Below are 25,836 nucleotides of genomic sequence, written 5' to 3' on the forward strand. Positions count from 1 at the left end.
GTGTGAGGAAAAATATGTGGGGACCACTAGTCTAAAGCATAGGCCACATCGAAAGTAGACTGTTGCACAGGCCTCTGAAGGCGTTGGCGGAGGGAACTCCAATGGCATGGTAGACACACAGCCAGTAGAGTCTGAGCCGGTTTCTGGGGTGCAAAAAGGCAGGAGCAGAGCTCGCCCTGCTACAAGCCCCTGTCTGCTTCATTAGGCACCAAAATGCCTTCGAAAATTAGGCCTTGGTTAGTTAGATGCTTTCTGGTGCCCCTGTGACCACTCATAGTTTTCACTCTTTACAAGACACTCCGGAAGCTTAAAACATGAACAAGCAAACAACGAATGGCCCATGCGCCTTTATTATTTCGAGGAAAGCTTGCAGTTTGGTAATGTTGATAAGCACCAATGACAGCACTATGGCATCAGTCAAATCTTACCTTGAAAATGTACTTCTTTCTGTTAACATTGGAAATAAATCCTGAGAATTAGTTATTGCTCTATGTCCAAGCAGCGATTAATTGCCATTTCATAATTCCCATAAATTCATGCCTCAGTGTCTGAGTTCCACACACGGAGGACAAAGCTCACCCACTGTATGCCCAGGGTTTGCATCTCCATTCTCCAGCTCCTTGAATGTCTGGATCTTGGCTCTTTCTCCATGAGCCAGACACTGGCTTCGCATCACGGCATTTTGGAATTGCTTTCTCTGGAACATTAACTTTTGCATCATTTCCTTTCACCAAAATACACCCGTTGAGACCGTAGATCTGTTTAGCACAATGCTCCCCGAATGAGGCAGTAAGCTGCTTAACTCTTCCCCAAGCCACATTTAAAACCTCATTTCTCACCTAAACAGCAGGACCTTTGTCTTTTGAGGCAAACGGTGTTCTGTTTAGCTCCTACTCCTAGACTTTCCCTTTACTAGCATTTTAAGTGCTATTCTGTATATTTCCAGAGCCACACTGCCAGATTGCAATTCACTCAGTCTGGGCCAAATCTTCAGCAGGTGTAAACTGGCTAGCTCCATTGATGGAAATGGCACTGCACTGAGTTATACCAGCTGACGATCTGGCCCTCTGTATTTAGTCTTGCACAGTTTCTCAGAAAGAACATATTGCTACTCTGGAATCTGTTTTCATGCTGATTTTTACACCCAGAGCTGGATTTAAGTACAAACAGAGCAAGGCTATTCTGGAGGCCTGAGTTACTGCCTGTAATCTTTTGTGTCTTGTTTTAATCACACTGGGAAATCCAGTTTGTGAAGCTCGTGCTCCCAAATCCAGCTTCTCATTCTGACTCCCCGCATAAGGCTAACCAGCCCACAAGCAGGCTGTCACACTCTGTAGCAGCAAATGGAGGAGGGGCTCTTGGTGTGAACAAATGAAAACAGTGAATGCAAGTGGGAGTAACACATTCAGTAATATCTCCCTTCAGCAAATGAGAGACTCCTTCTGGTACAATCTCCTGTCACAGCATCCTCAGGAAATGTTGTGAGCTAGTGGTATTGATTGTGATACAGGGAACATAGCCCACCATAACCATTCCGCTCACAACAGTGAAATGATATAAACATACAGGCCAGATCCTGAGTTGGTGTAAATTGAAGTAGCTTCATTGAAATCAGCAGAGCCATGCTGATTTACATCAGCCGAGGATCTGGCTCATAGAGCTCAATTGTAGCCCTTCAGGGTTCAGCCACTTCCCATGAATGAGAACTGGAACTCCAGGAGCCACTCTGCCTCTCCCTCCAAGGCCGCAGCAGCTGTCCTTTTCAAGGGGAGCTTGGTGGGCCTGTGTGGAAGGGAGGCAGCGTGGGCCATAGCCCCATGCCTCCCCGTTCCCTTTGAGGAGACTAGAGCAACCATTGCCACAAAGACCATTCCCAGAGCCCAAGTCCTGTGGTTGTGCCTGGGCTTCGGGCCGAGGCACTGGGGATGGAGAAACGCTCCCAGTGATCTCACCTCCCTTGCACCCCCACCCCGCTGGTCTTGGTGCAGGGATTCACTCACAGCACCTGGTCAGAGACAGAAAATGTAAAACTGTTATGGCCAAGGTTTGGTGGCAAACAGCCAGCCAGCAAGGTCTTGTGGTGTGCCGCTAGGCCACGGTACTGCTGATGAAAAGAGTTGCACTAGTGGCTCACAGGTTGTGGCTGGAACTGGGGATAATAGGTGTGAAAGTGCCTTTCTGGTGAGTGTCTCTCAGCTGCTGGCTATGTCCGTTCTCTATAAGTAAGTGGGATCCCATCATGTCCATTGAGGGTGCAGACATGAGATAATCCTCCAGTGTTTCCTGTTACATAATAATAGCAGGTTCCCACAACCATCCTTATTTCACACAGTGTTCAGCAGCGAGAAAAGCTAATTGGTTGGCTGTAGTGATGTTTTTGTGATGTCATTTGCCTCTCGGCCTAGCCAGAGTTTCACTGCTCCAGTTGAGATTCATTTCTTCAAGCTAATTTCCAGTAACACCAACCCCAAAAGTTCAAAAATCATGAGCCAGACCCTAAAACATCACGAGAGTGGCCCAAATAGAATGAGATTTTACAAAATGATTAAATAATATTTTCCGGTCTGTCCTCCAATTATTGGCATGCCCCCACCCATGGAACTCCGGCAATTTCCAGCCCCTGCTGCAGGTTCTTTCACTAGAGAACCCATCTGAGATCAGGGCCCCACTGTGCTAGGTGCTGTACAAATGCAGCGAGAAAGACAGTCTGTCCTGAAGAGGCAACATTCTAGTGCAAACTATAATGGGGTGTTCGTGACATAGGAGCGGGAACTAGCACTCATCAATTTCATCCCACACAGGGAGCCATTAGAGGGGAACCATTCCTGGGCAGGACTCATGGTGGTGACCTGCAGGTGAAAGGCTCTATAGCAATAGCAACACCCTGGAGCATCCAGTTTCCATACGTGCTAAAGTGACACCTGCGAAAGTGAGGCTGCTTTCTGGAAAGACACATTTATCTGATCAAACCATGACCTTTTCGAACTGACACATGCAGAGTCTGCCCCGGTCTAGTCACACCAGCACAGTCTCTCAAACACGGCTCTTCTTGAGTGTATGCTCAATAAGCCAAATCCTATTCTTAAAGGGACAGCGCCAACTACCCCAAATTCAAATGCAACAGTAAAACAATATTAACACAACACCCAAATTCACTGCTAAATACATCTTGCAACAGAAAATCCTTCCATCAATTACTCCAGGGTCCTTATACTAACTGTAATACATCTACCTATTGTATTTCACCCATGTGTCATCAGCCAGATTCGCATACACAACCTTCAGATCCACAGCATAAACCTCTTCTACTGACGCTTAAAGAGAAACCAGTGAGGAGAAAAATATGCTGTTATCCTCTTATGTGGATATAGCCCATAGAGGGAGCCAGAACACATCCATTGCCAGTGCGTTAAACAAGTATTTGTCAGACAGTGGTGGGACACTGGGTGGCCACTGGCAGGTTTCTTGGTTTCTCTTTACAAACAGCCTAGCAAATGTAACAAGTCTGTTTGAGTTGTCTATGAGGAATGAATCCAAACTGCTGGATGTCCAAGTATGAGTATCTACCTCTTGAGCTGAAGAGCCAGATGGAGCAGAGTAGTCAGACATTTGTATATGTTGACTAGCCACTAGAGGGTGACACAGAGACACTCTATTTAAACCTGGATACAGACACACCTAATCTGCCATGTCCCTTCCATACAAGGCTGTGTGGCAAAGTGTTTGGGACTTGACTCTGTTATATTAGAGAACTCGGGATCTATTCCCAAATCTGCACGCTCTCAGTTATCTTATCCGAAGTGGGCGGATGACAGTTACCCCCCAAGGTTCCAATATCAGGTCTTGGCTTATAATAAAGATTGTGAAAAGTAAAGAAATAGCAGCGCCCACGGTGGAACAGCTGAGACTCAACTTTCAGGTCACTAGCTTTGCAGTTCAGTGCACCTTTAGGCTATTGGTGCTCCAGAGTCCGCAACAGTGGATTTATTAATGAACTGGATGCCTCAAGCCATTGCTAATGGGCTTCAGCCTTTTGCCTGTCAGTCACCAGTCTGTAACCAGCCCAGCTCAGGAGGGATTAAAAGTTGTTCCTCTCTAATGGCTGTCTCAGTCCCCTAGATCAGATGTCTTTGCAGGAGGTGTTCAGTTCCAGCTCCCACGCCACATAATTACACTTTGTGCTGATTGGCAGACTCAGCAGTGAAGCCACGGGCCACAGAGACAGACTGTTACCTGTGAGCCGGGCTGACAGTGCATTGTTTGGGCAGCTCGCCCGGACACTGCTCTGTAGACAAACCAAGGACTTTGTTCACCAGGCTGTGCATGAGTACTAAATCCACACCATTTTTTTAAAGCCAGAGTTTGCTGTTATATGCCAGTTAGTTGCAAATACGCAAACTATCCCATTAAATAATCTGCGTTAAATGTCACACGCAGAGCTCCACGAAAGTCAGCCATTGTGAGCTTTAAGCCTCATAACCCTGTGAGGCAGCCAAGTATCATTATCGCTATTTTACAGCTAGGGAAACAGGGCGAGCAGGTCAGTGATTTCTCCCAGGTCACAAGTGACGTCAGTCGGAGCATCAGCATTGATCTTCTGACTCCCCATCCTCTGCTTTAGCCAGACGAGCATAGTGTGAGTCATTCTTGATCTTTCATATGCTTTCGCAAGCTGGTTTTGGGCCAGCTTTTCAATAAAGCTCAGGGTCAGCTCTGTTAGGTGATGCGTTCTTTTGAAAATCTAGCTGCATGTGCCTGCTCTTTCGCTTGTTTTTGTGGTTTTAGTGCTTGTTTTTTGCTTGGTTTTCTATTTGCCTGTGCAGTATTGGTGCTGGTTTTGTGTGCATCAGGGCAAAAATTGTTTCTTTAGCATCAAATGAAGCAAACAAATAACTATTAAATTCTTGAGGCACCAGTCAGACAGACAGTTCAAGACAGCAAATAGGGAAAGTGGTTGCATTAATTATTATTTCTTTGTGGTAGTACCTAGGGACCCCAACTATGGACCAGCACCCCTCCTCCCCCCCCCGCACCAGGCACTCTGCAAGCACAGAGAAAGATGGTCTCTGTCCCAAAGAGAAAAGGAGTACTTGTGGCACCTTAGAGTCTAACAAATTTATTTGAGCATAAGCTTTCGTGAGTTACAGCTCACTTCATCAGATGCATGAAGTGAGCTGTAGCTCACGAAAACTTATGCTCAAATAAATTTGTTAGCCTCTAAGGTGCCACAAGTACTCCTTTTCTTTTTGCAGATACAGACTAACACAGCTGCTACTCTGAAATCTGTCCCAAAGGTGACTCTCCATCCGATCCACATGTCCCTCAGTCAGTGCCCCATCAAAGAGCAGCCAGGGCCTGCACGTGTCTAGGGAGAAGGGCTGAAGCCACACCAGCCACAGGGCAGATCCAGTGCCCTGCTCTGCTTAGCAGATTCACCACCTGCACTTTATCAGCGACTGCAGAGCAAGCAGTCAGTGCTTTTGCCATTCCATTGAGCTGCTGAATCAAAGGCCATGTCAGGGGGTGTTGGGGTGGGGAGGTGGCATGGCCGGAGCATGCTGCCTTCTGACTGTTCCCAGCTGGCAGATGATGTCTTGGGGCCAATTGCCAGCTGGCATAGCTTGGAACTTCCTCGTGGCTGCTCTAACTTGAACTGCAGCTGGGGCAGGGATAGTACCATACAGAGAATCAACAAGCAGTAACTTGCCCTCTGACAGCACCCTCCCCACTTCCTGTTCTGCGCCTCCCCACAAATGTGCTGGGCAGATCTTGACCCAAGAAAGAATCTGGCTCTTCTTCAGTAACTTATTGAGAGCCCAGGATCCTGAAGGGGATACTACAATCAGGGTGAAAACAGCAAGAACCTTCCAACAGGAGAGGACAAGGGTGTGATGGAAGGTTACAACCTACTACCTGCTGTATCCATGTTATTATTGCACTGTTCTGGATGAAATGTCAGGCTACCCAAATATAGGGGTGGGGTGTCACCCACAAGTGTAATCCCTAGTTCTACTCCAGGTAACAAACATTCTCCTTTAGCTCAGGTGCTAGGGACCTATGCTTTGGAGTTGGAGGAAAAGGCCAAATAACTAGACAGGAACACAGGCAGCCAAGAGGATGGAACAGTTCAGAAGAGACCAAACTAGAGGACTTAGACCCATAACGGAGCAATGTTAGCTCAGAAGAAAGCAGCCAGACAGCAGAGTGTAGGGTGGACCAACAGAAGGCTATAAACCAGACTAGAGGGCTAAGCATGGATGTCAGGGCGCCATCACCAGATGAACACTGGTTTAGTCCACAGGAAAGCCATTGTCTCGGTAGAGCCAAGTGTAATAGCGAGTAAAAGCATTCCTGGGGGGCTGGTTTCAGAATTCCAGTTCATCTGGGAAAGAACACAGTGCATTTGTTACTTTCTAGTACACTGATATCTAAAACCGGGGACTTCTTGTTCTGTACAAATTAAAGATTGTACATTTATACCGTACCTGGCTGAGGGTCCTGGGTTCAAGGACGCCTACTGTGAAATGTATCACTGCCTGAGCAGGGCTGTCCCTAGGGGGTGCGGGGCCCAGGACATAGGCGCCGAGTTTCTAATCTGCTGGAGGGGGCTCCCTCCTGGCTCCACCCAGGCCCAGCTCCACCCCTTCCCCCAAGGCCCCATCCCCTCCCCTCCTCACCTCTTCCCGCCCACACCCCTTCTTCCTCACCCAGTTCCGCCCCCTCCCCTGAGGGCGCTGCATTGCTCCTCTCCCCTCCCCCCCAGCGCCTCCTGACGCCACGAGCAAAACATGTGATTAGTGGTAGGCCCTGAGAGGGAGGGGGGAAGCACTGATCAGCGGAGCCCGCTGGTGGGCAGGAGGCACTGAGGGGAGAGGGAGGTTCTCGTAGGGGGGCTCCTCCTCATCCCCCCCACCCTCCTGCCAGCCTGCCACTTGTCTCCTTGTTCGCCTCCTGACCCCGCTCGCCCACCCACCCGCCTTCCAGCTCACTTCCCCGCCTGCCTTCTGCAGGCCCCCCCAGAGAGCAGGGCCCGGGGCAATCGCCCCAATTCGCCCTACCCTAGGGACGGCTCTGTGCCTTAGTGTCTGTGCAATGAATTTGTTACAACCAATTGGACACTGGCCAACACCTTTTCCAAATCTCTCTTGTTGTGCAGTAAAATTGTGATGTGTGTGTTAAAATAAAAGGTGCTACTGATTGTGTGATTCGGTCTTTTTGTGGGTAATTTCACTCAGAAAAGTCTTCATGATTCTGCTAACACACTTAAAACTGGCCTCATAAACGAAACCTCATCAGAGTCTAGAGGACTCCTAACCACTGTGGTGCTGTGGCAGGCTGAGAGTAGGTGCTTGCTAATTCTACCTTAAACTACTGGTGTCCTAAGAGGGTGAATCGTGCATTAAAAAGCAGTTCTTACGCAGGAAGGAATAAATTATGCCTCTGAAAAGGCAGTACCATGCTGGGACAAGAGCAGTAACAAGCAGCCTTGATCTATGTTTTTAGGTGTCAGCAGTGCTATTCCCAGTGCTGGCCTCCCAGTGTATTCTGATGTGCAAGGGTCTTGGTTCATGGCTTTAAGCACTGGGCGCCAAATAGTTGCAGCTCCTATGAATCTCCTACTTGCCCCTCCATGGCTGTAGTAGTGCATAAGCCTGGGGAGGTGTGTTTGATTCCTCCGTATGCCCCATGAAGCTACATAGCCTGGGCCATGATCTGGCCCATTTTAAGGGAATTCAGCCTGAGAATAACTATTGTGGACTTGCCCAACTTTGCAAGTGTGGGGGTTCCATGGGCCAAAAGTCAGCCAAAGTGCTGTGAGGCTGACTGCAAATTCTGATTGGTCACAACTGCATAAACTGGAACCAGATTGGCTGCTTTAAGCTATGTCTGATGGGCCAAGTATTGCATATGCCCAAAGTCTTGGCTAGCCAGCAAACAGCACACAGAGGCACCTGATCATTTCCAAACGTGAGCAAATGCAGCTACGCGGCTGCGGAGTCACTTATGCCAGGTCGGTGGTGTGAGGGAATTACAGCGCAGAGCCCAGAGTTTACTTTCAGAAGAATCCAGTTTTAAGCCTTTCTTTAAAAATTTGGACAATTTCCAAATCATTTTTGTTCCACAGCTTTTGCAGAGACTGTTCCGGTTTATTTAAAAATATGGATTGAAATTGTTCATTAAAATTTTCAATTTAAAACTGTTTCAATTTGGAAATGTTTGGTTTGTTTTTTTGTTCTACATTGTTCCCTCATTCCCTCTTATTTGTCCTTTTTCCAACTTGCTACTTGGAAAGGTGGGGAGGGGCAAAGGAATGGAAGAAAAGACAGAAAAAAGGTAAAACAGAAAAACCCAAATCTGAAAAGCCAAAGGAATGGAAGTTTTTCATTTTGGAGTTTTGTTGAAAAAACAGAGCATTGTAAACCAACAAAAACCTTTATTTAAAATATCTGTTTCTGAAAAAAAAAAAGGCCATTTTTCAACTAAAAAAATGTTTCATTCAAAAAATGGCAACTGGCTCTATTAAGCTCCTGTCTCCTCAGCCAAACCCTGGTCCACCCTCCTGTTTTAGGGGCAAGGGAGCATGTGTGCCTGCAGAGTAAGGCTAAGCGTGCAGTACTGGGCAAGCTCACTCCTTACTCACACCCAACACGCTTCCCGCTACTGCTTTTGCTGGAATAGAATATGTTTGTGCTCCTTCCTGAACCTGATGCAATGACTTGCAGGGTCCAGATCCACGTGTGGAACTGCACAGGGCTCAAACTATTGAGAATGCCACAGCTATCATTTAGTGACTCAATAGCTGAGCATTGGGGAAGTGTGTAGGGACCATGTTTTCAGCATAATATAATAATGCATGAAATGGACAGACCCATCTTTAAGGTTCTTTACTAAAGAATTCATGGAGGGGGAGAGGAATGACCCAGCATTACATGAAGGCTGCTGTACGTGTCCACCTTGCCAGACAATATTCTGCATGTTTGTCTGACTTTTGCATGTCATGCTGAACATTGTGCATGTTCTCTGTGTTTTATGGACCTTCCCACTGAAGGGCCAAATGCTGCTCACCTTCCCCAGGCCTGGCTTCTGTAGAAGGCTGAGGCTGCCCATGCAAAGTGGAATGTGAGCCTTTGTATGTGAAATGCAAAAACCACAACTAATGTGACATTGCAGTTAATATTTCAAATAAACAAGAGCCCAGAAATAAAAATGTGAACATTCCCCCAAATGACATCCCATCACATCCCCAATCTCACAGCAACTCAACCCTACCTAGCTGGGGGCTTTTAAAGGAATCTCATGATTCCTGGCATCAAATTTGTAAATATTTCTTTATTTGAAGTGGCTGTCAGCTCCCATTGCTTTCAACAGGAATTTGAACATGGCCTTCTGTCACAATGGTGACCATTTCCTACAGCCTTTGCACGGGGAAGTGAGGCTGACCATAATAAAGGTGCATCAAGGTGTGTGGGGTAATAACTTTTATTGGCCCAATCTCTGTTGGTGAGAGAGACTAGCTTTTGAGCCCCACAGAGCTCCTCTTCAGGGCTGGGAAAGGTACTCCCAGCATCATAGCAAAATGCCAGGTAGAAGAACTTGTTTAGCACAAGCAGTTAGCACATATTCTAAGGCATCGTTTTTTTGGTTGACCGACCCCTTTTCAAATGCAGAGTTAATCATAGACCCCCCAACAGAGAAAGTGATTGACAGAAGTATATGTGTACTTCATATAAACATGTATTGTTAGCTTTAAGAAAAGACGTGTAAGAGTACTTACAGACATCAGTGAGATGGGTGTGCCTGCGTCTTACTGCAGAGTCTGTCTATCCTTGGTGTGATGGTTGACAAGCAAACATGTAAATCATTCTCCAATTCCAGGCAGGACCTGAACTTTGTCTTCCTAGCTGTAATGGCAGAGAATGATGCTTCACATATATATGTTGTTGGGAAAGGTAGCCACACTTCCATTGCTTCTGTAACTAAAATCGGGTACTCTGCAGCAACTGTTGGCCAAAACTGGGCCAAAAGTGGCAACGAGTCTGTTCCCGAAACTTAATTTTCAGTGTACGGTCACAGGAGAGTTCGAGCAGCTCCTAGTCTGCTTTTCCACTCAAACAGCATAGTATGACATAGTAAGAGTTGAAAACGGATCCCAAACCCAATCATATTCCTTCCAGTTTATATTTTTAAAGTAAACACTGATGTACTCTGCCAAAGTTGAAAGGTGAGCAATGATCCTGTCTCTCACACAGTCAATTGTCATGCTGCTAGTACCGAGAAAATCTGTCAGTAGCAAAAGCACATCAGAGATTCCATTAGTTTGCCAAATCTCTACTTTCTTCCGAAATGCTGCAGTCTTGTCACTCACCTCAAGTATGGTTGTATTGCCCCCTTGTGTGGACGGGTTCAGCGCATTCAACCAGTTAATAATGTCACAATCCATATCAGGTCAGAAAAGTTTGCAGCGATCTTGGGATTGTGCCCAGAAAGCAAACCCAGCAGCTCTTTGTGAAGCTCAAAAACTCTTTCCAACATTCTGCTGCGAGATAGCAAACACCCTTCCGCATGAAACAATAATTTGTCATATCCTGCACCAATTTCTAAACACAGCTTTGCAAAAACGGTGTGAATTCCAAGGCCAGGACTTTATAAAATTCACAACTGTCACAGCTACATTTAGCATATCATGTACTTTGGATTCCATTCTCTTTGATGCAAGGGCCTGGCAATGCAACGTACAATGAGTTACAATTACCTGTGGGTTTGCGGCTTGTATTCTTTCTACAACACTATTCCTATTGTCTGTCAGAGCAGCAGCACAGTCTCTGCAAACAGCAATGCACTTCTCCCAATTCAGCAATTGAGCTTTAATGAAATCATCCAATAATTTGACTATTTCCTAACCTGTTGTCCATTCTGGTAACTCCTGACAAAAAAGAAAATCTTCCAAAATGTCCCCCAGCCAAACATAATGAACAAAAACTAATAACTGTGTTGCAGTACCAACATCAGCTGTCTCATCAAGCTGAATTGCAAACTATTCACAGGTACATAGTCTTTCAGTTAGCTGTCATTTGACATCATTTGAAACCTCGTCAATTCTCCTACTAACTATATTGTTAGAAAGTTGGAATGGCCTTAAATTTCTTTGCTGCATCTTCACTTATCATCATGTTGCTCTTTTCTACAGCAGCTGAAAGAATCAGGTCGTCTCCAATGCTATGGGAATTTTTACTCTTTGCAGTCTGAAGTGCTGTTAAGAAAGATGCTTTCAGAGCCTTTTCTGGAACCGATGTTACATTTGTCATTTGAGTTTTCTGTTGATTGTATTCTTTGGAAAAAAGTCTGTGGATTTATCTTTCTATTGAAGGTGCCTTGTTGTGCGCTGTCATTTCAACTTTGCAGGTTTCATTGCTTCGTTTTATAGGATTTGTAAGCATACAATGCATTGCAGTCACCCATTACTAAATTCCATAAAACCAAAATCAGTATAACTTTCGTCAAACTTTCTATTCTTAATTTGTTTCTTACTACTTGACTGTGCATTATCCATGGCTTCAGCACAACTAGCAATACTAGTATGAGGACATTTTAAAAACTCAATGTAATTTGCTCACACACTGTAAAAATATATTCCACTTCCACCCGCCAAAGACATCTCAGTCATTTCTGCTTTCGATTTTTTATGTTGATGCTTATGTAATATATTTTGGCACTGTTCATGCACCACAGAATATGTTGTGTAAACAGCAACAGTAGATCTACTGCTTTTAATCGTTAGGCAATGCAGACATGAGGTGAGATTTTTAAAACCTTTTTGTAATATTTTGCGGGGCCCCCCCCTGCCCTGTGCAGTCTCTGAGGCCCCCATGCTGTACATGGACCCCAGCTTGAGAACTGCTGTGCTAAAGGACCATTCAAGGCACAGTGGCCTGCAGTCATAGGTCAAAAAGAGGGGGCTAGTGGGTTACAAAATGTTGTAATAATAGAGGTGGACACCAATGCTCATGGTTTTCAATGAGACTGAAGCCAGGCCGTAGTCAGGAAAGATGGCTGTCACTGTGTTCTACAGCTTGAGGGCTGGACAGGAAACTATGAGGATACAGGAATGTGGGGCAAGAAAGGAGGCTGAGGGGGGTGCAGGAGATGTGGGGAGAGCGGAGTGACTAAGGGAGTGCAGGGGGATGTAGGGGCAGGAGGGAGGCTGAGGAAGATGCAGGGCAAAGTGGGGGCAGGAGGGAGGCTGAAGGATGCAGAGGTTGTGGGGAGCAAGAGGGAGGCTGAGGGGGGAGGAGGATGTGGGGGCAGGAGGGAGCCTAAGGCGGTACAGGGGGATGTGCCCAACTCCACCCCCAACTCCACCTCCAAAGAAAGAGTGCCAAAATAGAAGTTCATCCCGAGCAGCATTTTCCCTAAGGCCGGCCCTAGGACTGAGACAACATTAGAGGGCTTGATTGTTCAGCAGCTGAAGAGTTGCATTAAATCGCAGACCAATCAGAACACTGAGTTCAGCAAAAAAAGGAATTGATAATTTAACAGCCAGATGCACAGGCAGGAGGGCACTGGGATGGGGGCTTGTGGAGGCTATAGCAACCCCAAATTTTGCCTTAGCCTCCCCTGGAACTACCCCTCCCAGTGCAAAGGTCAAACATTCTGCAGAAGTAAGGGTGGCATAGTATGGCATTGCTGCCCTTCCTTCTGCAGTTCCACACTGCTCCAGCTGCCCAGCTTTGAAGGCAGCGCTTGCCACCGGCAGCAGCACAGAAGTAAGGGTGGCAATGAGGCACTAAGTCTGCTGTGAAAAGTGGTAGTGACAAAATTTCTTTGCCCCCCCTTTCCCCCGCTTTGATACAAACGTGTTTTAGTCTTAATTTAAAAGCAGCGAGAAAAGGTAAATTAATTTTAAACAATAGGTTATAAATGTAGCATTTAAAATAGTGTTAAATATAAAAAAATGTGTCAGATCGGGTGAATGGCCAACGGCACACAAAGGCACCCCCTGTGACTCATGGCCAGGCACCCCTCATTACTGGTTCTTCTCTCCCCTGAACCCGCTGCTGTTCACCGAGTATCCAGTGTGTGTGCGGCAGCAATCACCAAGGGAAATCTGCACAAGGCAATGCTGGTGGAATCAGCCTACGCTCCCAATGGAACACCTATGTGGATAGTGGCAGGGAGAGCCAGGGTAATGCCATGGCAAACAGCTGGTATCCAGCTCTTTGTCATCCTGCACCTGCACAGCCCAAATGAAGTGTATCTGGAGGGATGTACGGTCAAGAGGGCTGGCTAGAAAACAAGGACTCCAGGTGTTTCAATGCTCAGCTTAACTTTTAGGTACCCTACCAGCTAGTAGAATCCACAGGCCCAAGTTAGACACCTGGGCTCCCTGGACAATGCCTGAGGAGAGTTAGGCGCCTAAAAAAGGGAGTCACCGGAACCAGCCCACTGAGCGGGGAGTGTCCTACACTAGCCCGGAGGAAATGCTGAGGGAGCAGGGCCTCAAAGGGAATTAGGTGCCTGGATCCAGGCTGGAGGGAGGCACCTCTCTCCACTCAGCAGTCTCAGCCATGACCCCTGTCTTGGAGTGGGATGCCTAAGCCAGGCCAGCCCTTTCTCAGGTGATGCCCCCCATTGCCCTTACCCAATAGCCTAGCAGTTAGAGTGCTCACATGGGAGAGCCAAGTTCAAATCCCCACTCTGCTGATGTGGAGCAGTGATCTGAACCGCAGTCTCCTCTATGCCAGGAGACGGCCTTAACAACTGAGCTATTGGGCATTCTGGATGGGCAGGGCTGGGGGTTTCAGATGTCCTGGGGAGTTAGGTGCCCAGCTCCCATCCTATACCAATGGGGTTTGCGTGCCTGAAGTCCCTTTGTCTCCTATGAAAAGTCCAGCCTGGATCTTTAAATGCACCCCCTCCCAGAGCTCCTTCTGCTGATGCTGCCCCACTGTGGCTAGGGGAGCAGAACGCACAGACTCTACCCCTGGGTAGTTCACATCGTGGGGTGGGGGTGGGCAGGGTCCTGGACACATGCCCTGCTGTCCCCTGGGCAGGCAGGATGAATCCCAAAACAATATGGTTCTGGTAATATCAATATTTTAACTCAGGATTGGATGTTTTCTGATCAAGCTGCTCTAGGGGTGATTGTGGGGCAGCTCTCTGGCCTGCCTTATGCAAGAGGTCAGGCTAGATGATCGCAGTGGTCCCTTCTGGCCTTGGAAGCCATGAATAGCTACATGACGGGTTAAGGTTTTATTCCGATCTGTGGTGGCCTTGGGACCAGCCATCCTCTCCTTTCTCTGAGCAGTGTTTAGTTAGGGTGCCCCTCCCCATGGCCCTGGACAACAGCCGTGTGCCGATTCGCTTGGCAAAGGGCATGTTGGATAGCACAGAACCAGGTACATGGGTAGGGTCTGACCTTATAAATCCAGAAATGGACTGACTCAACTTGTATCTTTTACAAGACCGCGTGGGCCTGGTTTCCTGAGGTGCTGAGCCCCTGCTGCATCCACTGCCTTTTCTGGGAGTTGTGGGTGCCTGGCCCTTGAATATCTCACCCTAGAGATTGAAACATAAAGGGCGGGATGTTCAGAAGTGCTGAGCAACCACAGCTCCATTGACTAGAACTGAAGCCAGGACTCCTCAGCACTTCTGAACTCAGGAGCAAGGACTACACTGATGACGGAGATTTGCAGTCTCCTCGGGAATCCTTACTCCTGTCAGAGTTGCCATTTCTCATATTGCATTTCTGCTATAGATGTGTTTTCAATCAAAGAAAATCGAAGGGTCTTAATTCCAGTTAAGAGATGATAGGAGGTGGATTTCTAAGCCCCTCTAGAAGATGAACAGTGGATTAGGTGTATAGAAAAAATGCAATCTCCTTTAAGGGCAACAGATTTTTTTGAGCTTCCATATAAATGCTTTCTTAAATGCTTTATGTCCCTAGATATTTATTCTAAAATTGATCCTTAAACTCTATCAGAGAGCCCTAAACACAAAATTCAAGGCTGGATTTAATAGTCTATTGTGTTGTCCTCAGAGAAATTTTGAAATGATGGCACCATTTACTAGTGATGCTTTATCATAAATGTCAAATTAGGCCCAGCAGACTATATCATGGGGAAATGGGCAAGTTGCAGGGTTTATCCTCATCCACTACCACAGTTGCTTAAACCATGCTGTACAGAAGAAAACTGTGTACTGCCATGGATTTCAAATATGACTCCTACACTGGGTTTTTGAAGCCTTTTAAAGTAGTTGTTTGTGAGGTGTAGAATTGTACATGTAATGGAAAAAGAAGAGGAATTTTTGCAGCTTGCCTCTTTTAGTGGAAGCTTTTGCCTTCTGTTTCAGATTGCTGTTAGTAGAGGAAAACAACCAGAAACTGTTTAAGGTTTATGATCATTTAAAACTGTAGTGTATTCACAAGAGGGGAGTAGAGCAGGGAAGATGATCATTTTGTCATTGCGGTAAGGAATATTTTAGCAATGACTTTAGGCTGGCGATGTCTGCATGGGGTGGGAGGGCCCCGCAGTTGGTTCAGTGGTTCCCAGATCCAAAGCCACATGCCCTGGATTTCCCACTATACCCCAACCCCTCTTGGGGAAGCAGGAGTTAACCCCAGAAATAAAAGCTGCAGTTAACAATAAGAGAACACTTTTATCTGCGCTGAGACAAGCCTCTATCGGTATGGAGGATGATTCAAAGGAGGGTCCCCCCAGCAAAGGTACAGTGTGCCCAGCACCTAAATATACAGGTTAATGCTCTCTAAAGCCACTAAAAACCCCACCAGCCCTAGTCTCTCAGTCCCAAGTAGGGTATGTTCTCCCACCCCCACAGGCTGCAGTGCTGCATACAGTGCAATCATGGAATCCTGAGTCCTGGGCTCTGCTGTGCTGGCTGGCAGTTCATGCTCCCTGGACAGACCAGGACTCTCCAGGGCGGAGGTGGCTTGGCTGCTGCCACACCCCAGGTTCAGGTTGCATTTGGCTGGCTCCTTCCAGCTACAGAAAACAATGTGCAACCCTGAGCCACAAGTTGCATGGGACACCAAGGGCACTGAGTACCCACCCTGCCCCATCTGGGGCACCAAGGGCACTGAGTACCCACCCTGTCCATACAAGACACTGGGCTCCCACCACACCCAGGCCACCAAGGGCACTATGCACTCACTCTGCCAGGGCCACCACCGGCCCACTCCTCCGTGGACACTAAGGGCTCTCCCTCTCCCTGTAACTGTCCGGACAAGTGGATCTGGGATATTGGGTTGGTTCTGGGCCGAGCTCCCGTCCTTGTGTGAAGTGACATTGCTCCCTTCCCATAGGACTCAGGTGGCCTACAGCCAACCCATCTCCACTTGGACAAAGCTCCTGGCTGCGCCTGCACAGTGACATCCCTCCCTTCCAAGCAGCAGGCAGTCCAAGTAGGATTCCCTCCCTGGCCCTGCTGAGTCACAGCTCAGGATGATGGGACTTTTCTGAGGCACTCTGCTCTGCCCTAGATGGCATGTTCTAGTTTCTCCACTTTTCTTTTCTTTCACAGGGACCCCTATTGTGTTTCCTTTCTAAAGAGCTAAGCTGGGTGTGCCATGTCCATGAGAGCACCCTTCTGTCAGGTATCTCAGCTGTACTAAGCCAGTACAAAAGGTTTGTTTGTTTTAAACTCGGAGATTAGGCCCTGGTCCAGCAAGGCCCCCAAGAATGTGCATAGTCCTGTTGAAATTGAGGGGTATGAAGCACATGCTCAAGTGCTTTGCTGGATCGTGGCTGTGATGCTGGCACACCAGGTATCAGTTCATGCCAAGGCCCCAGGCCTCACCGAACACTTACAAATGCATAGCTGGAAACCAGTCTTGCTTCCCTGTGTGTTAGCATCATCATAATAGAGATTAGATGTTTTGCTGAAAAGAATGTGTCTAGTGTTTAGGCTTTATATTGATCTCACTTATAACCTCTACAGCCCATGGTGTAAAGTTGTATTGAGTATTTGCATTGTAAACCTCTGTAATTGTGTAACTCACCAAAAACAGGAAAAGATGCATTGGTTAAGATAAAGTTACAAGATGGACCATTGAAGGCAAATGAGGTATTGTGTAGCCTCAAAGGAGAGAGGCCCCATTGATTGCATTCCTAACTCCCTCCAGAAAGGAGAGACCTGCACATGAACTCATCCCATCAATTTGGACTCCCAAGTGGAGAGGATAAAAATCCCTGACAAGGAGAAACTTTTATGCAGTCTGGACTCTGAGGGGCAAAGATTCCTAAACATAAGCAAAGAGATCCCCATGCTACCTGGCATGCTTAGCCCTGAACGACATTCTGAAGTGACAGATTATTACAACTCTGTCACCTTTTGAATCAGAAACTGAAACTCATTTATGCTTATCTGTTGCCTGCTTTAACCCGTAAATAACTCTCTCCTTTTTTTACCTAGTTAATAAATTCTTAGTTAGTTTACTATAGGATTGGCTATGAGCATTGTGTTTGGTGTGAGATGTAAGGGACAAATTGACCTGGGGTAAGTGACGGGTCTTTTAGGACTGGGAGTAACCTGAATATTGTGTGATCTTTGGTGGAACTGACCACTTATCACATAATCCTGCTTGCCTGGGTGGCAGGCTGAACTGCAGAGCCCAAGAGGACTGTTTGTGACTCCATGGTAAGACTGTTACAGTGATCCAAGAGTTCACATTTGTTACTGGGTTGGTGAAATTTATCTATAGAACACACCAGCTTGGGGTCTCTGCCCTACTTTTTGACAGTCTGCCCTGAGGTTGGCACTCAGGGTGTGAGCCATTCCAGACAGTAGGACAGTGGCCTTAGGAACCTGAGGCTAGATTCTCTCCTGCACTTAATGCACAAGGGAGTGGAAGGGTGGGAAGATATCAGGCAGCTGTATTTAGCTCCCTGGGTCTGAAACCGCAGTTGCTCTGGCCTTGTCTGTCCAGGAGCTGCTCTAACTTACTCAGGGACCATAGAACAGCTGAGAATTAGCACAGTAGGGCTGCATTTTGCTCCACCTCCTCCCCTGCCCCCAACACCACCCCTCCTCCCTGGACATGCTGGGCTGGGGGGTTCTAAGATGTGCAGTTACAGCTAGATTCTGGTTCCCTGAACAACTGGTACAGCACAAAGGAGCCAAATCGCAAATGTCTCTGCCTTCCCCCCGCGCATCAGAGTCTTGAGAGACCGAATATAGCTCAGCCAGGGCGGCAGTACTTAATGCTCCCTCCTGCTTCTCAGGGGCCCGAGAGAAAATTATTTGTGGAGCACATCATTCAGTGAGATTTGTCTGTGCAGCCTGGGGAAAGCAGCCTGTGGCAGTCAGCTGTCCCAGTGCCTGGAACAGTTACACTGGTCAGGACTCTGTACTTCTTGTGGCTGAGGAAAAGAAGGAAAGACCTCCCCTTCCTTAGTTGAGCAATAGCAGGGGCTTCCATGAACCTGCCGCGGTACTGGTGACATGAGTCAGTGCAGCCCCTCCACCACTAGGTTGCCAGACGCCTCCCCTGCCACTGCATCTGGGAACCATGATGAAGTGCAAGGACACTGCTGAGAAACAGCCAAGGGTCAGGGCATAAATAGTCAAGGATGACATCACAATGCTGCACCAGGCTGTCCACGCTGGCCTACAGGAACGAAAGTATTTTCCCCCAGCAGGAGCCCTGGTCTCTGAGCAGGGAATGTCACAGGTCCTTGCCCTGCCAGGAATGGGGACAAGGCCAGATCTCGCCTTAGAGGTGATTATTTGACCACAACAGTGGCATATTCACAATACCCGACTATGCCACAGCCCAGACCTGGTACTGCATACCTTGTATAAGTGGAGCCAGAGACCACCAGGGGGTCCATGACAACCCAAGCCAAGGAACTAGAACTGTCATCTGCAAGGTCTACCAGGACAACAAAGTCCCCCAGGCCAGTCTAACTCTGACACCAGCTGGGATAGGGGCTTGTGGAGCTGCTTGCGGCCAGAATTCCCACAATAGCGTTATGCCAGGACTCACCTGTTATGGTACCCCACTGAGTCCATTGTTTGCGACGAGGAGAGAGGCTCTGCCTTTTACAGGAGTGAGCAGGAGTGACTTCTTTAGGCATGGGGGAGGACTGCATTTCAGCCAGTCTCCCTTCCATTTAGCTGTCCATCCATATGCCATCACTGGAGCATTAGTCAGTGTTTATTTGGTATCCCCCACTGCTGCCTGGCTTCTGGATTCCCCAACAAAGGTCTCCATATATTAAGTCATTGAGAAGATGGGAAATGTTGATATGCTGGGTATGATTCTCATAGTGGCTGCTTTTTTGTAAAACTGCTTCTTCCTTGGAGACCAACTGGGGGGAATATGGCACAAAAGAGATAGGTGACTCATGGGTGTAATACTCATGGGCGATGGGTCTTGTATTGACATATCAGCTCTTAGCACAGGCCCGGAGTGGGGAGTGAATATTTGTTTGCTTGTCTTTTTCAGGGCAGCGCAACACTCAGCTCTAAACATTACTAAAGTGAGAAGGACCAGGAGTGGCCACAATGCTCAGAAAACATCCCCATGTTCTACATCGAGCTCCTCCAGCGATACATCAACCAATGCCTCGCTTTCATCAGAGCCTGTCAGCCAGACCTCCATGGGGCAGAACCCAACCATGCTGGAAGCTGTTCACATCACTCAATTGGCCCCAAGAGTAGCATCAAGACCTAGAACATTGGAGCAAATGAATCCAAAACTAGCTACATCAGGTTCCAGTCCAACCAATCCAAGACCAAATACATCATCTCATTCTGCTAGCCTCAGATCTAATCTAACATCCAGCTCAGCCAATCCACAGCAAGACCCAGAATCCCAGGCAGAACTCAATCTGACCTTCTCATATTCCTGTTGTCCTCACACAGCACAAACTCTACAAGCCTCACCATCAGACCACACAGTGATTCCAAGCAGGAAAAGCACAAGGCCTAAAGTGACAGCGAACCCCAGTGATAGCTCGCAATCTGCTGGCTACTCCAATTCTGGGTCCACACCTCCAGGAAGGCGTCTTGAACCGTCTCATGAAGATCCCCTTTGCAAAAGGTATGCATCTGGGTAACGTGTTTAGATCAGACAGGCACTGGAGTCCCAGCGTGGAGGTCACTAATTTATTTGTTTATTCTTTTTTAAAAATAACTGAGTAAGCAGTTAGCACACAGAGTTATACCAGTGAATGATGTAAACATGGCGTACCAGAGATATTCATGGTCCCTTGTTACACTGACAGTTGGGAGCCAAGCTGGTATTTGGTTCAATAAATCAGTTTGTAATCAAGCAGCAGCCAGACCCACAGGTGAGCTATTTTCTATACTGTGCTTGGGATGGCTTCATACACACAAGTGGGTAGGACGGTTCCTGAGTGCAGCCCTGGGAAGTTGCACTCACTGTAGGTTGGTATTTTAATTTGGGGTCAAAGCTGCACACCTTTTGGGCTTCCTCCTCCTAAGTGCCGTGAGCAGTTTGTCTGTGAGTATAAATATTTGCTTATATTGTATTTAAACTGCAAACACTGCAGCGCTCCAATCATTGAAAAGGCCACACTTTATGAGTCATGGATGTTACAGTTTCAGGGTAATTGCACCTGTACCCCCTCTTCATGGCCCACTCCAGGACTGCCCAGTCAGGTCTCAGGCTTCCAGACAGCTCCTGTGTCTGAGCAGGGACCCATGTCCCACTCCCTTCTGACTGGTGGTTGAAAGCTGCTCAGCTCCCTGTCATACACTGAGATATCCCCAGCCAGCCAGGCTGCCTAATGGCCAGCGTCTGTACTGTGCTTTCTCTCCAAGGGCTATAGCCTGTGTGTGCCAGCGGGTACAAGTGACCACATGACTCTACCAAAGGAAGCACATTTATTATACGGATACGAACATCACAGAGAAAACATGCCAAAAACAATACAAGGATTTTAATGCTCACTACAAATACCAGGAATCATCCACTATCCACATGGGCAGTCTGGTATGCCAAGGTCTTTCCAATCCTTCCACAACACTTGGGACCACCCTGGGACCAAGGGGCCCGTCTATTTACTGAATCAAGAGGAAGGTTGTGAGCTTTTTACACCAGAAAACCCAGTTTGGCCCAGTGAATGCAAGCCACCCCTGGGGGTGGTATCTTTGGAGTTTACTCAACTTGGTCACTCCCCACTGTTTTTAGTTCCTGGAGGAGCTATGGTAACCCTCCGCCATGCAGTAGAACATAATCCTATATAAAGTATCACAAATGTAATACAATGGTCCCCAAAGATACTGCATGGAGCTGCCATATCTGTCACATCTGCCCCATAAAGAAGTTGGTATAATGAGGGCACACAAATGGCATCCTAAGGGAACCCACAGGTTTATTCCCTGGGTGGCATGACTGCCAATACCTTTTATCTTTTCAAATTTCAACAACTCAGATCGTAAACATTCTTCCCCACAGCCCAGTTCCTTTTCTGTGTCCCACCCCCTCAGAGGTTGGGGCCTGGGGACCACTGTGGCCTAACTCCAGCTTCTCTGGGGGGAGAAGGGAGAGTATTAACCCCCCTCTTTCATCCCCACTGTGTTGGCCTTTGGTTCCCTACACACTGAGACAAGGTGAGCAGCAGTTCTTCCCCCCACTCTACCCCACTCAGGGTCCTTTACATTTTCACAGCCCATCAGGCAGCCATAACCTGGAGGAAGAAGTTCCCCCATCTTCCTGGCTGTAGTTACTTCTGTCATCTCGCAAGCACTTTATTTGGGCATTTCCCACCCTTGGGTAGGTGTCATAGATTTGGCAGGTTTCAGAGTAACAGCCGTGTTAGTCTGTATTCGCAAAAAGAAAAGGAGTACTTGTGGCACCTTAGAAACTAACCAATTTATCTGAGCATGAGCTTTCATGAGCTACAGCTCACTTCATCGGATGCATACCATGGAAACTGCAGAAGACATTATATACACACACAGAGACCATGAAACAATACCTCCTCCCCCTGCACTCTCCTGCTGGTAATAGCTTATCTAAAGTGATCATCAAGTTGGGCCATTTCCAGCACAAATCCAGGTTTTCTCACCCTCCGTCCCCCCCCCCACACAAACTCACTCTCCTGCTGGTAACAGCCCATCCAAAGTGACCACTCTCTTCACAATGTGTATGATAATCAAGGTGGGCCATTTCCTGCACAAATCCAGGTTCTCTCACCCCCTCACCCCCCTCCAAAAACCACACACACAAACTCACTCTCCTGCTGGTAATAGCTTATCCAAAGTGACCACTCTCCCTACAATGTGCATGGTAATCAAGGTGGGCCATTTCCAGCACAAATCCAGGCTCTCTCACCACCACCACCCCCTCCCCGCCCCCCGGAAACACACACACACACACAAACTCACTCTCCTGCTGGCAATAGCTCATCCAAACGGACCACTCTCCAAGTTTAAATCTAAGTTTAACCAGAACGTCTGGGGGGGGTAGGAAAAAACAAGGGGAAATAGGCTACCTTGCATAATGACTTAGCCACTCCCAGTCTCTATTTAAGCCTAAATTAATAGTATCCAATTTGCAAATGAATTCCAATTCAGCAGTTTCTCGCTGGAGTCTGGAGTTGAAGTTTTTTTGTTGTAAAATAGCGACCTTCATGTCTGTAATCGAGTGACCAGAGAGATTGAAGTGTTCTCCGACTGGTTTATGAATGTTATAATTCTTGACATCTGATTTGTGTCCATTTATTCTTTTACGTAGAGACTGTCCAGTTTGACCAATGTAAATGGCAGAGGGGCATTGCTGGCACATGATGGCATATATCACATTGGTGGATGTGCAGGTGAACGAGCCTCTGATAGTGTGGCTGATGTTATTAGGCCCTTTGATGGTGTCCCCTGAATAGATATGTGGGCACAGTTGGCAACGGGCTTTGTTGCAAGGATAGGTTCCTGGGTTAGTGGTTCTGTTGTGTGGTATGTGGTTGTTGGCGAGTATTTGCTTCAGGTTGCGGGACTGTCTGTAGGCAAGAACTGGCCTGTCTCCCAAGATTTGTGAGAGTGTTGGGTCATCCTTCAGGATACGTTGTAGATCCTTAATAATGCGTTTACATTTTACATTTGGGGACAATGTATACCTTCAGATCAGCGGCACTCCTATGGGTACCCGCATGGCCCCACAGTATGCCAACATTTATGGCTGATTTAGAACAACGCTTCCTCAGCTCTCGTCCCCTAAAGCCCCTACTCTACTTGCGCTATATTGATGACATCGTCATCATCTGGACCCATGGAAAAGAAGCCCTTGAGGAATTCCACCATGATTTCAACAATTTCCATCCCACCATCAACCTCAGCCTGGTCCAGTCCACACAAGAGATCCACTTCCTGGACACTACAGTGCTAATAAACGATGGTCACATAGACACCACCCTATACCGGAAACCTACTGACCGCTATTCCTACCTACATGACTCCAGCTTTCACCCCGACCACACCACACGATCCATCGTCTACAGCCAAGCTCTGCGATACAACCGCATTTGCTCCAACCCCTCAGACAGAGACAAACACCTACAAGATCTCTGTCAAGCTTTCTTATAACTACAATACCCACCTGCGGAAGTGAAGAAACAGATTGATAGAGCCAGAAGAGTTCCCAGAAGTCACCTACTACAGGACAGGCCTAACAAAAAAAATAATAGAATGCCACTAGCCGTCACCTTCAGCCCCCAACTAAAACCCATCCAACGCATTATTAAGGATCTACAACGTATCCTGAAGGATGACCCAACACTCTCACAAATCTTGGGAGACAGGCCAGTCCTTGCCTACAGACAGCCCCGCAACCTGAAGCAAATACTCACCAACAACCACATACCACACAACAGAACCACTAACCCAGGAACCTATCCTTGCAACAAAGCCCGTTGCCAACTGTGCCCACATATCTATTCAGGGGACACCATCAAAAGGCCTAATAACATCAGTCACACTATCAGAGGCTTGTTCACCTGCACATCCACCAATGTGATATATGCCATCATGTGCCAGCAATGCCCCTCTGCCATTTACATTGGTCAAACTGGACAGTCTCTACGTAAAAGAATAAATGGACACAAATCAGATGTCAAGAATTATAACATTCATAAACCAGTCGGAGAACACTTCAATCTCTCTGGTCACGCAATCACAGACATGAAGGTCGCTATCTTACAACAAAAAAAACTTCAAATCCAGACTCCAGCGAGAAACTGCTGAATTGGAATTCATTTGCAAATTGGATACTATTAATTTAGGCTTAAATAGAGACTGGGAGTGGCTAAGTCATTATGCAAGGTAGCCTATTTCCCCTTGTTTTTTCCTACCCCCCCCCAGACGTTCTGGTTAAACTTGGATTTAAACTTGGAGAGTGGTCAGTTTGGATGAGCTATTGCCAGCAGGAGAGTGAGTTTGTGTGTGTGTGTGTGTGTGTGTGTGTGTATGTTTCCGTGGGGGTGGTGGTGGTGGTGAGAGAGCCTGGATTTGTGCTGGAAATGGCCCACCTTGATTACCATGCACATTGTAGGGAGAGTAGTCACTTTGGATGAGCTATTACCAACATGAGAGTGAGTTTGTGTGTGTATGGGGGTGGGGGTGGGGGTGAGAAAACCTGGATTTGTGCTGGAAATGGCCCACCTTGATTATCATGCACATTGTAGGGAGAGTGGTCACTTTGGATAAGCTATTACCAGCAGGAGAGTGAGTTTGTGTGTGTGTGGTTTTTGGAGGGGGGTGAGGGGGTGAGAGAACCTGGATTTGTGCAGGTAATGGCCCACCTTGATTATCATACACATTGTGAAGAGAGTGGTCACTTTGGATGGGCTATTACCAGCAGGAAAGTGAGTTTGTGGGGGGGGGGGGGCGCGGAGGGTGAGAAAATCTGGATTTGTGCTGGAAATGGCCCAACTTGATGATCACTTTAGATAAGCTATTACCAGCAGGAGAGTGGGGTTGGGGGGGAGGAGGTATTGTTTCATGGTCTCTGTGTGTATATAATGTCTTCTGCAGTTTCCACGGTATGCATCCGATGAAGTGAGCTGTAGCTCACGAAAGCTCATGCTCAAATAAATTGGTTAGTCTCGAAGGTGTCACAAGTACTCCTTTTCTTTTTATAGATTTGGCAGTGCTCCGCAAGGGCCTCAGCTGGAAACAATGGCATCACTTTGCTCAACATTGCCTCAGGTTCCCTCAGGGCAGAGAGCTATTTCCCTGGTCTGGGCCTCAGGACTCAGAGAATTTACCTTTGGACTCATCACCGCCATAGGACAGGTGGCTGTTTCTCTCTCACACACAGACAATTCTAGCTATCTGGTTACATACGCTGGGCAGTGGTTGCTCTTGATTTCTCAGCCAAGGACATTTAGTGAGCAGCAGCGATAACACAGTCATGCTGCATGTTTTGTGGTGTAACATAGGCCCTGATCCTGCAAATACGGGAAAAACTTTATTCACATAGCTAAAGTTTCTTACATGCTAATTATTTGCAAGATCAGGGTGCTTTAAGGAAGCTGTAGCAAACTTAGCTCCTGATCCAAACCCCACTGAAGTCAATGGGAGGGGTTCTAGTGCATTGTCATGGAGAAATCATTCCCTACGCCATGCTAACTGCAGCACAGTGGTGTTACCAAGGGCCAGATTTGCCAAAGAGCCAGGACCCGATTTTCAGGTGCTCAGCACCTGCAACTGGAGTCAGGTTATCAAATGCTTAGCTCCCCTCAGAGCCCAGCATGACACTAATGGCCAGATTCTCAAGAACTCATCACCCAAGATACACTCAACATGCTGTGTGCTTCTGAAAATGTGGTTCTTCATGACAAAGCTGCATCTTTCCCC

The 25,836-nt window shown here is 47.3% G+C and overlaps 1 protein-coding gene across 2 annotated transcripts in view; it reads left to right on the plus strand.

Moving 5' to 3' along the window:
* Positions 1 to 25,836, plus strand: part of GSG1L (GSG1 like) — a 123,269-nt gene that overhangs the window by 91,968 nt on the left and 5,465 nt on the right. The window contains exon 5 of one of the 2 annotated variants that reach the window (XM_084641828.1): positions 19,466 to 20,062. In XM_084641828.1, coding sequence (XP_084497954.1) covers positions 19,466 to 20,062 — 597 coding nt within the window. Of the gene's footprint in view, positions 1 to 19,465; positions 20,063 to 25,836 lie in introns of those variants that run through there. The other variant, XM_084641830.1, reaches the window with a different exon arrangement.

Source organism: Lepidochelys olivacea (genome assembly GCF_965140295.1).
Source record: "Lepidochelys olivacea isolate rLepOli2 genome assembly, chromosome: 10".
Taxonomy (NCBI): domain Eukaryota; kingdom Metazoa; phylum Chordata; order Testudines; family Cheloniidae; genus Lepidochelys; species Lepidochelys olivacea.